The sequence below is a fragment of the Aythya fuligula genome, chromosome Z, assembly GCF_009819795.1.
Source record: "Aythya fuligula isolate bAytFul2 chromosome Z, bAytFul2.pri, whole genome shotgun sequence".
NCBI classification, from domain to species: Eukaryota; Metazoa; Chordata; class Aves; order Anseriformes; family Anatidae; genus Aythya; species Aythya fuligula.
Genome location: NC_045593.1, coordinates 44,342,033 through 44,357,205, shown reverse-complemented (window position 1 = coordinate 44,357,205; position 15,173 = coordinate 44,342,033). Strand labels below are relative to the sequence as shown.

Below are 15,173 nucleotides of genomic sequence, written 5' to 3'. Positions count from 1 at the left end.
TTTTTTCAAGCATTGTTTTATATAATTATGGGGGGGGAAAAAAAGTCACAGAGCATTTCTGGAAAATTACCATGCTGGGGGTGCTTCTCTGCAGTGCCTGCATACTAATGCACACAGCACAGGGAGTAAAAATAGTGAATTAAAGGTCTGTGTGTGGTTGCAATTCTGTCATGTTTTTGGGATCACAGAGATGTGGTGGGATAGCTCCCATAAGTGCAGTTCTGCAGCTGAGGGGTACAGGTTGTGTAGGAAAGCTAGGTATCTGGAGGTGAGTTGGGCAAGTCCTTTTTGTGAGAGGACACCCGGATGCGTGGAGCTCTGCCTGTGCAAGGGTGAGGAGCCAACTGAGAGTTTATTGGGTGAGGATTAAAGAGCAGACCACTGTGGGTGACATTGTAGTGGGTATCTGCTATAGCCCACCTGACCAGGCAGCAAGTAGGGGAGGACTTCCACTGACAGCTAGAAGTAGCCTCACATTTGCAGGCCCTGGTCCTCATGGGGGGCTTCAGCCATGCCTGACATTACTGGAGGAACAACACAGAAGATCGTAAGCAACCTTGGGAGGTTCCTGGAGGGCACTGATGACAAGTTTCTTACTGAATGGTCAGACACAACAAGGAGAGGTGCTCTGCTGGACCTGGTACTTGCAGACAAGGATGTGCTGGCTGGGATGTGAAAGTGGGAGGCAGCCTTGGCTGCAATGACCAGGGGGTGGTGGAGTTCAGGTTCCCAAGACGAGCAGGGCAAAAAACAAAGTCACACAGCAGTGATATCACTGAGGCAGTCTCAATTATTTACTCCTGCTTGAGGAGGAATGTTGCCAGCAGCTCAAGTGAGGTGATACTTTTCTTCTGCTCAGCACTGGTAAGCCCACAGCCCGGATATGTATCCAGGTCTAGGCCCTCCTTTACAGGACAGAGATGGATGTACTGGAAGAGAGGCCAATGAGGAGCCCTTAGGATGATTAAGGGACTGGAGTATCTCCCATAGGAGGAAAGGCTGAAAGAGCTGGGACTGTTCAGCCTGGAGAAGAAAAGGCTTGGGTGGATCTTGTCAGGGTGCCCATATACTTGAAGGGAGCCTGTAAAGAAGACAGAGCCAGGCTGTTTTCAGTGGTGTCCAGTGACAGGACAGCGGGCAATGGATGCAGACTGAAATGGGAGAAATTCCATTTAAGTATTTTAAAAAGTGTAATTTAAAAAGTTTGCTGGTGTTTTGTGCAGCTGGAGTAATTGAAGTACTAAGTCAGGTAGTCAGAATAAAAAGTACCTTTTGTGCATTAGAGAAACATGCTAAACTTCAAAATCTAACACTAACATGTTGCTCTTTATCTCTTGGAGCCTTTCTTACATTACAGCCTTGAGTGCAAACTTTCAAGAATAGTTTGTATTTTATTTGCACCTAGTATATGTTAAGGAAACCATATAATATTTTCTCATCCAGAAGTGTTGTATCATTGTCAATTTTATTAGAACCAAGCTTCAGTATAGATGCATCTCTTTGAAATACTAAGCATCAAATTGTGGTATTTTGAACAAAGATGTATTTGTGAGTGACTAATTATTGGGGTGGCATTGGAGAACAGCCCCAGATTTCCACATAACTTTATATAAACCAGTGCCTCAGATGATGAATCTTTATGTAACTTTATCTCTCTATAAAAAGTTAGAGTGTTAGTTCACATAGATACTGGCTGTGTTTTAGAAAAAAAAAAGGGCTGGTTTTTGCAGTTCATTAACGTTATTCAGGGCGGATTGACCTTAACACCTGTTGAAATGAGAAATGTCATACATGAGTCAGTCCCCATAGTTTCCGGCAGAGAGCTAAAGAAACATCCGAAACACGTAAGCATCAGAATAGGAAAAAACAATTTGGTTATGCTTTCACCATTCTGCTTTTAATTGATCCTCAAACAGTAGAACAAGTTAGGTGTGATTGCGTTGAAGAATTAGAGAACTATTGTCTGGATTAAATGCTTATGCTAGATGTTACCATAAGGTAAGAGCAGAATTAGTGTTTTCTTTGAATTGCGTTTCTGAAAGTTCAGAAATGCAATTCAATCAGCACAATCATTTGTTGAGATTTTCCGGTTTCAGTGAGGCTAAGTTTCACAGTAAAGCTGATTGCTATGGTCCTAATTCTGCAATAGGTTTGCCAAAGTTAGTCTGCACATATGTTGATAACTTTCTTTGAGAGTATGTACAAGCATAAGTATAATCCTTTGGATTTACAGTTCTTCCATCTTGTACTTTTAAAGTGCATTGTTTATGACAGGGTGTGAAAGTGCCTCCAGTCAGTAAAAGGTTGTTACTGCTTTCTGTTTGATAGAATACTTGAGCAATGTTAGATGAAAAAAAGAGAAAGCAGGAAGGTGGCTTGTTTTGATGCTAAGAAATAAAGCAAATCCTGAAGAGAAAGATATGGCTATGGATACACAGTTCAAACTTCTTTCTCAGCTAAAATACTGCTTTAATCAAGTTAGCTCTTAAAAACAAACAAACAAACAAAGCTATTGTGTACCAAAATTAATTGCATGTAAACACTGCGCTGGAGCAGGGGAAAAGCTGCCCCTGACATGATTTATATTTTGTTGGTGAGAACAAGGGTTATGAGGGCTGCTTTATTCTGGATTTTCTGAAAGCACTAATAAAAGACTCGCTACTGTAGAAATGCAGTGTAGGTTGGCACATGTGAGCAGAGTTGAAAAATAACATGATGCTTATAAGAAAGTTGACGAGGCTGTACACAGAACTGTTTATAATCCTTTTGTGTAAGAAAGATAACTGGTACTAAGGAACTTAAAAAACAACAAAACCCAAAACATCCAAAACTCACAAAGGTTCAGGCTCCATTCCAGTGGGCCACGTCATGAAAATCCAAAAGTAATTGTGCTGTTAGACAAAACTTTATACTGGGGAGAGATCATTTAATAACTTCATTGAACGTTTTAAAAGTGAGTTTTTATTTAGAAATCATTTTAAAAACAAAATTTTCCCCAGTCATGACCTTTAGGTATTACACAGCTACAGACAGTGAATGGCAATAGCCAACTGCTACTGCAGGAAAGAAATGAAGGCAGTGGAAAAAAGATCAGATTCTGTGCATGTTAGAGTTAAAACTTCTATCAGGTAAAGAACATTAACATAAAAAGTGTTAAGCTTTATTGGAGAAATCCGTTAACAACACTTTAGATTTTTCTAGTGTGTGATGGCTTTGTTCTTCTAACCTATTAAATGTTGATTCATGTTAATAACACTAACAGGAAACTGTGTAGCATGAACTGAGAAATTAAGTACCTTACTCTGAGTGGTCATTTACCAATAGCATATGCCTGTGTAAGAATCTGTGCTGAAAAAAATCAAATGTGTGGTTTCCAACAATGTATCTTGAAACCATAACATCAAGAATGAAATACATTGTTTATTTGTAGCTGACTTTGTGTCAGCTACAAATGCTGACACAATTACTGTTGCAAATGCTTTGTATGGACACTTTCTTAACAATTATAACTATCAAGTTACTTTTCATGTACAGACTTACTTGACTGAATTCAGCAGAAATGCTTTTTACTTAAAAAATGGGAGTGGAATTGGACACTTGACAGGAAATCTTTTTCAGAGAAAAGTTTAAATTGCATGGCTGCCTGTGGTGTTACTAGAACATCAACCTAATATCACACTGTTTCTTTCAAATGTGAATTTTCTTAAACTTCGTGTAACTACAGCAGCCTTATATTCAGCCACTGATTTTCTTGAATTTGCTGATGCATCATCAAACAGATTTGCTTAATCAATGTTACCTAAGCAATTATCTCTAATTAAAACAATTGAAAAATATAAGTATGTAACAGCTAAACTGGCAAAAACGTTCATTTAGTAAATCTAGAAAAAATGCCTTTTTTTTAATTATAATTCTGGTACTCTTCTGAGATAAATAAACCCCACGGTATTAGGAAATTACTACCTGGGTGGCTGGGTTCACTCCTTTTTTTTTTTTTTTTTTTTTTTTTTTTTGATATCTGTGCTTTGTGCTATAGAAGCCATGTAAATACATGGTTTTTGTATAAGGAAGATGATATAATTCTGTTCACAATACCTCCACCACTATTAGCTATAAAAGTACCTTATTACGTATGTTTGCACATCATCTTCTCTCATCCTTTGCTAAGGGGATTAGCATGAAGTCCAAGTTTCCAATCTTCTGCAGCACTCACTACATATTTCAGCAGAAAGTTCAAAAACCTGTACTGTTCATCAGTGATGATACTCACAGAGGAAGTCTCTGTAGTTATATACTTGCAGGTACTCATATTTAGAACTGAAACACTTTGTGAAACAGGGTGTAGTTAAAGTTCAGCTTTTTTGTGATACCATGTTCTTCTGGTCTAGATTTAGTTTAAAATAAATTGTAACAAAATAATCTTTTTTTTTTAATTTTGTCTCAGGGATTGCTTGAGGGCTTGGTAGATAGGTAGTGATCAGATAGTAACTCCTCAAAAATAAAATTGGATTGTCACAAGTGGGAGCCCCTTCTCCTGAGTAAGGAACATTTAGATTTTTAAGTGCTGAAGAAAAGTGTGGTTCAGAACAGATTTTCCACAGGTCTTTCATAACTTTTACTTCTCTTCAAGCTTTTTTTTTTTTTTTTAAGCAACTGGTGAAGTAGTTTTCAAGGCAGTTTTGCATTTCTGTTGTACAGTGAAAAAGAACACTGGCCATTGCCTCAAGGTGTTATTCTTGTAAATTTATTAATCATAACTTTTTTTGTCATCGTGGGTGGGCAGGTGTGTGCTCCAAAAGGTCTGTCTAGAAGGCTCTACCTAATTGCCATAGGTACAATGCATACCAGCTCCCAGTGACACCTCATAATGAGACTCAGCAAAGTCTTGAGCTCTCCTTTTCCCACTTAACCAGTCTGACAATAATGGAACATCAGTGATCTTGTGGTGTTTTTGCCAGGTACTCTTACACCTGAAGCACAGAGGGCTTCTGTGCTATAGGACACCTTACTGCTGTTTTGATGAAAGCTTTGCCTGGTACAGTTTTCTTTTTCCCCTCCACAGTAAGGAGCTGGCTACTTTTCCTTGGGTCAGAAGTCCCTGCCCTTGTCAAGGCACATAGATTTTCCTGTAATGTTGTTCTATTTCTAGGTGTATTAGACAAGTGATTTTTATTAACATATCTTGAAATCTTTATGCCAAATCTGGGAAATGTAGGCCATTTGCCCTTTGATGTATTCTGAGTGATGAAGTTTTTGTGTTTGTGAGCTGTTCTAGACAAGATATTAAAAACCTCTATCAGCTGGTTTATTGGGCTTAATTTATTTATTTGCTTGAGCACTGGAACTACACTTGAGTCTCTACTGAGTTAAATTTATAAAGCTAGTTTCTATGCCTCTTCAGAAGCAATCGTGGACCACAAGATAGTCAGTCACACACAGTTCCTTGCTTCATATGCCCAGACTTCCATTTTTATTATTCTATTATAGTAAAAGTACTGCTTATGATTTCTTTGTGCTTACGTGATTCACAGCTCATTACTTACTGTTAGTGATGACTGAGGAAAACTATTTACAGAAAATCCAGGTAAAAAAAAATATGAATAAGTAGTATAAAAGTACATAGTTTTTCACAGCTCTAATGTCCTCGTTAGAGTAAAGCAGTGAAAAAGATCGTAGTTACTCCTTTTATATTTTGAATGTTACTGGTGTTACTGTAAAAATAAAAAACAATACAATTTTAATGCTTGAAAGGAAAAACAGCCAAGCTTAAACGTCAAAATGTAAACACAGAAGCATCAGTTTTATTTGCAAATGATTTTGAGGGTTTCTCAAGCTCTCCTTGGTTTTACTAGTTGTATTTACAATGGCCAAGTAAATGCTAATATTTTAAAATTTACCTCTGATATTTCATTACACGTAGGCTCAGTTTCCATGAGTTCATTTTGAACCATGTCTGACACATATTTGACTTAAGAAAAATAAAGCAGTCAGAAGATTTATTTCCCCTCTGGCAGTGCACTTTAACATTTTAAGTGATGAATTAAACACTTTATTTTTCTTTAATTATTTCAGACCAGTTTGCCAGTGTTTTCCTCCATTTCCAAATGGAAAAGATTAGACTGTAATACTGATCTTGTAGTAAGAATTATAGTTGTTATGCTGACAGGTTTGATAGGGTCTGCATGCAATGAAACAAAAACACATGACTGCAGTCATAACTGCTAGGACTTACTGGAATTATCTCTTGCTCAGTAACTTGACCTTTTTTTCTAGTCCTTTCATTAATTGTTTTGACACTCATTGGTGTGTTCTAGAACGTGTTGTATTTTTGTTTGTTAATTTGATTTAATTACAGCAGAGAAGCAGACAGCATCTTTTGGGAATGCTTTTGGCTATCTAGGAAATGGTAGAAAAGCAGACTGCCAATACGAGCTATGGGGAAGAAAAAAAACACATCTGTGAAATCCATTTCCTGCACTTACCATGTCATATTTGAGAAAATATATCAGAGTGGTAGGGGCACATGCAAGAGAATATCTGACAGAGATCCTCTTGCAAAGGGTCTCTTTGTGTGCTGCCAGGAGGGAACTGAATTTGAGCTATTTTGTTTCCCTTCATCTTAATAACTCATAAGCTTTGCTCAGACAGAATGATGGTGTAAGAGAGACATGGATATATTGAAAAGACATATCTTTTCAATATTAATATTATTTCAATATTAATATTATCTTTGAAAAGATGTATCTTTTTTGAAAAGATATGTGGGGTCACAAGGACAATGAAGAGACTGGAGCACCTCTCCTATGAGGTGCTCTCCTCTCCTGAGAGCTATGTTCAGAAGGCTCGGGGGATCTCATCAATGTGTACAAAATACCTGAAGGGAGGAGGGTGCAAAGAGGATGGTTTAGCCAGGCTCCTCAGTGGTGCCCAGCACCAGGACAGGAGGCACTGGGCACCGGCTGTAACACAGGCACAGGCTGCCCACATCAGCAGCGCAGTCTCCTCCTTGGAGAGCTGCAAAAGCTGCCTGGACGCGGTCGTGGGTGGCCCTGCTTGGGCAGGGGTTGGGCCAGGTGGGCTCTGGAGGTCCCCACCAACCTCACCCATTCTGTGTCTGTGATCCACTTTTCACGCTTCTCTTCCATTCTTGGCAATGTGATCCAAATATTAGGTGTAAAGTACTAAAGTCAACAGTTGTGGAATCCAACCAATTTAATCCAGTTTTGAGTTTTACAAGATGTATTTCGGGGTGATACCACACAGAAAGTGTTGAGATTACTTTTTGTTAAACTGTGGAGGGAAATAATGGAATGCTGTAAGTGGGGATATTGAAAAATAAAACTTAAAGGGGATTTGGATACACAGCTACTCGTGGTTGGGAAAGGAGTTGGACATGTAATTGTTCTCTTTAGTATTGGAAATTCTCTTCACAAACTATCCTTGCTGATATGGGAACAGCACACAGGTGAAGAGCTCCTTAAGGGCACAGCACTCCTGTTGCAGCTTTGCTGATTCCTATAAAACAATGTGGACCCTAAAGGGAAATCAAGGAACAGGAATGGATAAATGATTCCTTTGTGGTACATCCTGACTCTTTTGTTCCTTAAAAATTTTCCCTCCCCTGGCATTGCAATTTTGAAAGAAATTGTTAGTTCTTAGATTTTTCTCTCCTTCCTTTCCAAAATCCCCAGGCAGCAGCAACTTTACACTGCTTAACAGAGAACATTTCTTATATTTTTTTCTTCAGAAGTTTTTAAATGTGTGCGCTTCCCCTGTAGTCTCAGAAAATTGCTTATCTCCATGGGACTTAAATTGGTTGTGTTTGTGTCTGGCTTGTGGATTAATTTCTCTGTAATTGAGTCATATGGATAATGAAAAATCCAAGTATGTCTTTGAGGGACAAATAAAATTTTAGCTTGAAAAAATACATCATGTTAGCAAATGGGTTTATTTTTGTTTATTTATGTTTGGAGCATTAATTTAAATAAGAAAAAACATAGGCATTGTTGTTAAAAATAAATGTTTTAGTAAGCTGCTGTGTTCATACCTAAATTCAGTGCATTTGATGGCAGGTGATGTAGAAAATGCACTTTTTTATATTAAAGGAATATTATTGAAGTTCTTCATAAATATGAGGACCAAAAAGTTACATCAGGTATGTTACTTGACATTTAGGAATTATTCTTTTTACCCATAAAATGTTATTCAAGTAAAATCTTTGCAAAAGTTCACAGAAGATACACCGATTGTAACATCCATTAGGCTACAAACTGTGGCTGTATGATAAACAATCTCTGTTAACTTGAGAAAAATAATGGTTTCCTTTTAAAAGCAAATGCAGGAGGTATAGGGGTAGAGGAAGAGGGATTATTGAGCAAGTTAATTAGAAACAGCCCAAGGGAAAAGTTAGGAAATTAAAACCCACTGAATCAGCATGATGGCAGCTAGAAGTATATTGTCACAAGATATGCTGAGGGTGGGGAGCGGCGGGGAGGCAAACGAAGGATTTGATTAAACAGTAAGAAATTTTTTCAGGTGTTTGGATTTCTACATTTCTTGTAGCCAAGCCTCGGTAAAGCAGTGAAGCAGTAACTGTAGTTTGCAGGTTCACACTAACCTGTAGAATAAAGACTGATGGAAAGTTAAATATCCAAGGTTAGCATCTGATACATTAGAAGAAGACAAGCCATGGCAAAGCAAATGTATGTGAGCGGTATGCAACAGGTTTTTCCTTTGGATGTAAAACATTCTGGCATACCGTTTTGTGAGGAACGAAGACTCAAAGGGAAAATGGGAAAAGTCATCTCAATATATTTAAACTTTTGTTTTCAATAATTAATGATTGAGAAGTGTTGGCACATTGTGTTTTGGAGGGCAGTAGGAAGCTTATGAGGCAGATTTTGGAGCCAGTTTCTACATTAAAAGTCTATGCAGTTTTGAGAGTGAGATCAGTTTATCTATTGTACTGGTACTTTTCTTGAATAATGAAATTTATAATGTTGATTTTATTATACAGGAAGTGGCAACTAAAAGCATCCTCAAGAATTTTGCGTGTATACATGCCAGAGCAAACATCTGAACTGTCGTATATCAGACATAACAATGTTAAGACTGTGCACACTGGCTGAATTTCTAAAAGCCAGAAGTGTGCATACATATGATTATATGAAATAAATTTTTATAAACATAACAAATAACACAGTACAGACATGTACTGTGTACAGACAAATAACAGTACAGACATGTATTGTTTTGCAACACAGTGTAAAGCAGGACATATTCTATGAACTGACAAGGCATCTCTACATAGTAAACTTTGTGGTTTGCTAGTTTGTCCAGTTCAGTGTGTTCCCCTTAAAATAAGCTTCGTTGTTTGCTACTTTTTTAAATAGGCTTGTTGGTTGCTTTATTTGCTTATTTATTTTTGTACTGGATTAAATATTAAAGCTTAATTTCCAAACAATGAAACTTACTTTAAAAAAAAAAAAGTGGTAGAAGATTTTCAGAGAGCTTTATTAGCCTATATAATACCTCACTAATGTGAATTTTTCTGAGTGTCTACTGTAATGCATTAACATCTCACTGTCAATGGCTAATAAAGTATTTGTCATTGACACAACCCATTGTAGTTTTTTGTTTCAGTATTCAGAATTATTAGTTAGATAGGGCCTACATTCAGATTTAATGGGTCCATTTCCTGTGAATTGAATTACACAATCTATCCTGCAATTGCAGTGTGGATTCCTTGCATGTGAAACCCAGCAAATCAATACCTGTGTTAAGTGGTTAGAAGCAGGACCTACAAAAAAAAAATGCTGTGCATTTTTTGGAATATGATATATTTGGTGCTATCTCATCAAAATAAAGGAAACATTTCAGCTTTTTTTTTTTTTTTTTTCCCATTAAAGGAAAATCTTGGCAGGCAGTAACTGACTAGGGCATAAAGCATCACAAAATGAAAGCCCAAAAAAACTGTATACATTTCCTGGGGCTACAGCAGGTTCTTCAAATGAAGTGTGTATCTTTACTTACAGTACAGTGGTTTGCCCACCTGTGAAATGAAGAGGCAGCTCAGTGAAGATACTGGTTGTTTTCCTCACATGGTCTCTCTCCTAAATGGAAATAATTTTGTTCAAAGAGCTGGCACCAGTTCTTTAACCAACATAGTGGGTTGTTACCCTAGTTACAATTTAAATAACCTTTGCAAGTATTTAGTTTGGTGGAGTACTCCCTTTTGCACTGATCAGTGTGTGAATAGCTTGTTCACTGAACTATGGTACAGATTGTTTTAAATGTAAATCCAGAAACTCCAACTGAATTGAATTTTTGATAGTTTGTTTTGTTACTATTTTAGGTCTTACGTCTTTTTTTTTTTTTCCTAAACTGGGACTAGGAGTTCGTCTATTTGTTGTTCTCCCAAAATATGAATTAATTGCCAACTTCAGAAAATGTTAGTGTAGCATGTTATTGGTATTATAGGTAGAAGAAAACAGTGTGAAGTTTATTCACAATGAATAGGGATTGCGTTACAGATTCAAGTGATCCACTTAAGCTCTTAACAGAACTAGAAAGAAGGAATGACTAATCCTTTTAATTTTGAACCCACAGCCACAATAAACTGTGTGCCTTAAGACAAAATTCATCAAAATTAATATGCAAACATTTATACAAGTACCTGATGCCTTCTCTTATGAGAATGCTTTTTTGGCTGAGTTCTGTGTAAGTTGATTATTAGGTAAAACGCATTACAAAACCTTCTTAGGACTTCATCTGAATATAAAACAACTTATGAAATATTTAGCAATACTGAGTGGTTTTAAGCAGATAGCTTTTTATGTGCCAAGGGAGAGTAGTAAAACTTGGTCTGGAAAACACACATACTTTTTAAAATTTTTTGTTTATTTATTTGGTTTTACTTTTGTTTTCATCTGTCTTAGGAAGGTGAGATGATCAGAAAGTTACTTATTAACCTTTCTCTTGTTCACACTCAAAGTATTACTTCTCTTATTCTTGGAGGCTATTAGTTACAAGCATGGATCATTTTGTGGACCGTGACAATGTCAGGACCAGATATAAATCTTATGACTCAAATGGCAACTTAATTTTAGTTGTAGGCCAGAAAAACTTGCCTCGATTTGTCATCTGCAGTATGTGCAGTATAATTGCTCATAATGCTTTTCAGTAAAAAGTATTTAGTAAAATACGCAGGTTTCCCACCCAAATTCTCCGACTGTGGTATGTTTTATTTTATTTTTTTTTATAGCAGATACTGTTTCTGCATTTGAGTTCTGTAACAACTTATGGTAATGCTATAATTGTATAATGTTTGCACAGGCAATTAGTGTAATTCTGTAACATACAGTTGATTTGTCATGGCACATTTGGATAACGAGTTATGTATGATCGACCAATTAGTTCAGGGTCCTACAAATGTGTTTTTGACTCTCAGTTGTTTCACGTGCAATTAAAAAATCAGTTTTGGGTAAACCACTGCTATCCTGAGGTCACGTTGTATATTACTGCATGTTGGGATAGGGATGGGGCATGGCCTGAATGTTGTGTTCGAGGTAAAGCTTTTAACAACCTCTTGTTCGTTTCAGCCCTACTACGTATGTTTTGGATGAAGATGAGCCTCGCTTCCTTGAAGAAGTTGACTACAGTGCAGAGAGTAATGATGATCAAGACACCGAATTAGCTGAGAACGCGGGTGATTACGAGGCCACTAATCAAGAAGATGGACTCTCAGACTCAGACTCAACAAGGATACTCCTTTCCTGAACCGTCCTTGCAGCCAGTAATAAGAAGAATCCTGGTTTTTATAGTCATACACCTCCTCACTCTCACCTACTAAGGGGATAAGCTTAAGGAGCCACAGATAACTGGTTCCTTTTCAAGCTCAAGGACAATAAATATTTTTGATTTCTCATAAATTAGCATTTGTTTTATTTAAAAAAAAAGTGTTTTCTCTTAGCACGAACTAGATAAATTTATTTACTGTTTAGTTCATTTTCTACTAAATAGTATTGCATGGTGTTTTGTGTCCTTAAAGCCTATCATCAAAAAATGGATTATAATTTGTGGTGTGTCAGAGTACAGAAACTAATTCTGTGTGGTACAATTCTTTGAGTTGCTTTCTGAAAAATAACTTATGTACAGATTTTTTTAAATTATGTGTGTGTGTATATGCGTGTGTGTACACTGAGGTGAAGAGGTTATTTTTCAACATTATGTTAAGGATTTGATTGTGTTTGCAATAATGTAGTGCCTGCTCTGAAACCGTTCAATAATTACTAAATTAAAAATTAAAGAGTGATGTATGAATTGTTGCACTGTTTCTTGCTTCTGAGGATTATATGGTTTTACCACAGTACTAGCTGAAAATACAATGTCTGTTCACAGTTCAGGAGTTTTGCACTGCAACCAATGCAGCCTGTGTTTACAAGAACTATATGCTTGTTAGAAGTCACTCCCATAAAACAACTATGGTTTAATATGAAAAGTTTTTTTTTCTCAAGTGTACATGACTACAAGAAATGGTTAAACATGTACATTGTGTATATATATTTTAGTTACCCAGTTGCTCAGTTTTTCTTGTTCAATATGCACATAGTTTAAGAGCTCACTGTACTGGGTGCACATTAGCTGCTGATCTCCAGTTTAAATGCTTAAAGAAGGAAGGTCCATTTTTGTTGAAACATATTTTGGCTGGTTTCAACCCAGTGTTAACCCTGCTTTGAGGAGAAGATTGGTCTAGGTAACCTCCTGAGGTCCTTTCTAGCCCAAATAATTATGCTGTGATGCTGTCTTCTTTGTTTTTCAAGCTGTCAGGCATGGGATTTAAACTTCTTTGTCTTCTGTCATCTGCCAGTTTCTATTGCCTCTTGTCTCTGCTTAGTATGAGATTGAATGCACAAATGAAGTTGCACTCTGTTGTTTACAAGAACTGACATGTTTTGCAATGAAAAATACTTTTCCAAAATGATTTTTACTTGATGTGACCCCATTGTGGCATTCATTTTCTGCTGCATGTGCAAGGCGTTAAGAGCATGAATAATAACACTCCAAAGTTATAGAAGGCTTTTAACTGATTGAGAACTTTGTGTGCAATTACTGTTGCAAATGACACTGTATTTGGGAGGGGAAGGGTGCTGTTGGTAGAAGGATTAAAAAATTCAGGGAATTAATTGTATGAAGGGATTTGCACCGGGAGTTCTTTCACCAGAGTCTGCTGTTTCAAATGCAGCACTGGTTGGTGATGTCTGTCCGTGTTCTGATGTTCAAGTCCTGGTTCTGAAGCTGGGGAAGGGGTTTTGACACTCCAGTGATATGCTACTGTACTTTTTGTTCAAAGACTTATATTTATGTTAATAGTCATGCACTGTTGAAATGTAAGGCTATAATGGAAATGCATTTTTGTCCCTATATAAATTTATCTCTGTCTTGTGAAAATAAGTGTTCCTTGTGTTCTTTGAACTACATACTATAAATAAGAAAGTCCCTGTTGGAGAGGAGTCCCCTGCACACAAGGTGCTGAGGAATTGAGAATCTGCCAAGAAGAAGGATTAACCTTGCCAGAAAACTTGAAATATCTTTAAGTCAGCCCAGTCAGAGCAGTGCAGAATGCCTGTATTACTGTGCCACTTCTGTACGAGCTCTCTGCATAAATTTTCATCCCTAAGGATTCATACTTCAGTAACTTCCATAAATAATTTTGTCTTAAATTTTGGAAGGTGCAGGATGCCAAGTGTTAGTTAACCCCACTGTGCATTTTGCAAGACTAAAAACTTACTACACCCAGTTAGAAATACTTCTGAGTTAGTAGTACAAAATTATCTTTTCATCCAGAGCAAATATGCACGTATGCTCTCAGATTTATACATCAGTTTATGATGCACTTAAACACTAGATTAGATTTGTGTAGTTGATTAGATGTCAGACTGGCAGTTGTGGGTCTGAACTTCAGTGCAGTTCCAACGCAAGAGTGAAACTGTCACGAAACCGTCACCTTGTGGAAAACGCAGAGGCTGTACCTCCTGCATGCTTTACTGCACCTGCCGTGGGTGCGGCGTCCGGAGGGGCAGAATCTCCATTCGTGCCCACGGGAACACGAGCTCCCAGGAGGAACTGCTGCAGCTGTAGCTTTTTCACGCTATGTATCCCACTGCTAACAACCGCATTGGCAGACAAACTCCAGTGTCCCCTTTTATCTGCTTTGGTGAGAAATTTGGTGTTTTAGCTGAAACGGGAATAGTTGAGGCTTGAGCACATGCTCCACTCCGTTCCTATGGCGCTCACCCCCATTAAACGGGCAGAATGGGGGTGAACAAAGACTGGCAGCCACAAACCAGTCTGGCACGTCCTGACCCAGACAATTGGCTGTCTTCCTTTCATGCATTGGCATTCCAGTGTACTTCTGGCTTTAAATGAAACCCTTTTATTATAAGCATGACTGATTCTGTTTAGGAAAAGGAGCTATTATTATATCTTTTTTTTCCCGTAAAAATAACAAATAAGGTTAGAAACAATAATTACATTTCTGTTACTCACAGTTACTGTCTGGCTTCTAAATAATTGCTGGATGATGAATTCCTTTATTCCTTTTCCAGGTATCATTCAGACAGCAGCTAAAATTTGCTATTGTGTTTGCTAGTGACATCTCTTGGTGTAACATAACTTATAGCTAAGAATGCAGTTTGTGCCAAAATCTTCTTGAGCTCTTTTTGAAGGTGGATTGCTTTATGAGCCTGACTTATAGAGGAGAACTGATTTTTATCTCAAACAAGACTGCAGTAGCAGTAAACGCAGTTCACAGTGCAAAAATTCCACGTTTCAGAGAGAGTTGCAATTGTAATACTGTGATAAACAAACTTATTGCAGTTATTATGCATGCCCTAAGTAACAATACTTATTAATAAAAATATATAATAAAGAATGAATTACAATCACTTTGCTTCCCTATACATTTTAGTGGTTAGAAAATGTAAAGGATTTTTTGTGATAGGCTTTGCTGCTCTGAACCTATTTATAAAAGTTGGGGCGTGCTTAGCATTTCAGAAAAGAGGATCTTATTTTTATTCCCTGCCAAATTAAAGTTAGTGCACTGCAGGCTTAGTGCACCATTTGCACATTTATAGATTTAATTATAGCTCTATAAAAAAGCTTAATATCCATGA

At 37.3% G+C, this 15,173-nt stretch overlaps 1 protein-coding gene across 1 annotated transcript in view; it reads left to right on the top strand.

Annotated features, from left to right (window-relative positions):
- The window catches only part of AGTPBP1 (ATP/GTP binding protein 1), a 59,264-nt gene extending 47,313 nt beyond the window's left edge, over positions 1–11,951 (top strand). Inside the window, exon 26 of the mRNA XM_032205377.1 lies at positions 11,601–11,951. Within this exon, the coding sequence (XP_032061268.1) occupies positions 11,601–11,778 (178 nt within the window). The 3' untranslated portion in view covers positions 11,779–11,951. The remainder of the gene's footprint in view (positions 1–11,600) is intronic.
- The last annotated feature ends 3,222 nt before the right edge of the window (positions 11,952–15,173 follow it).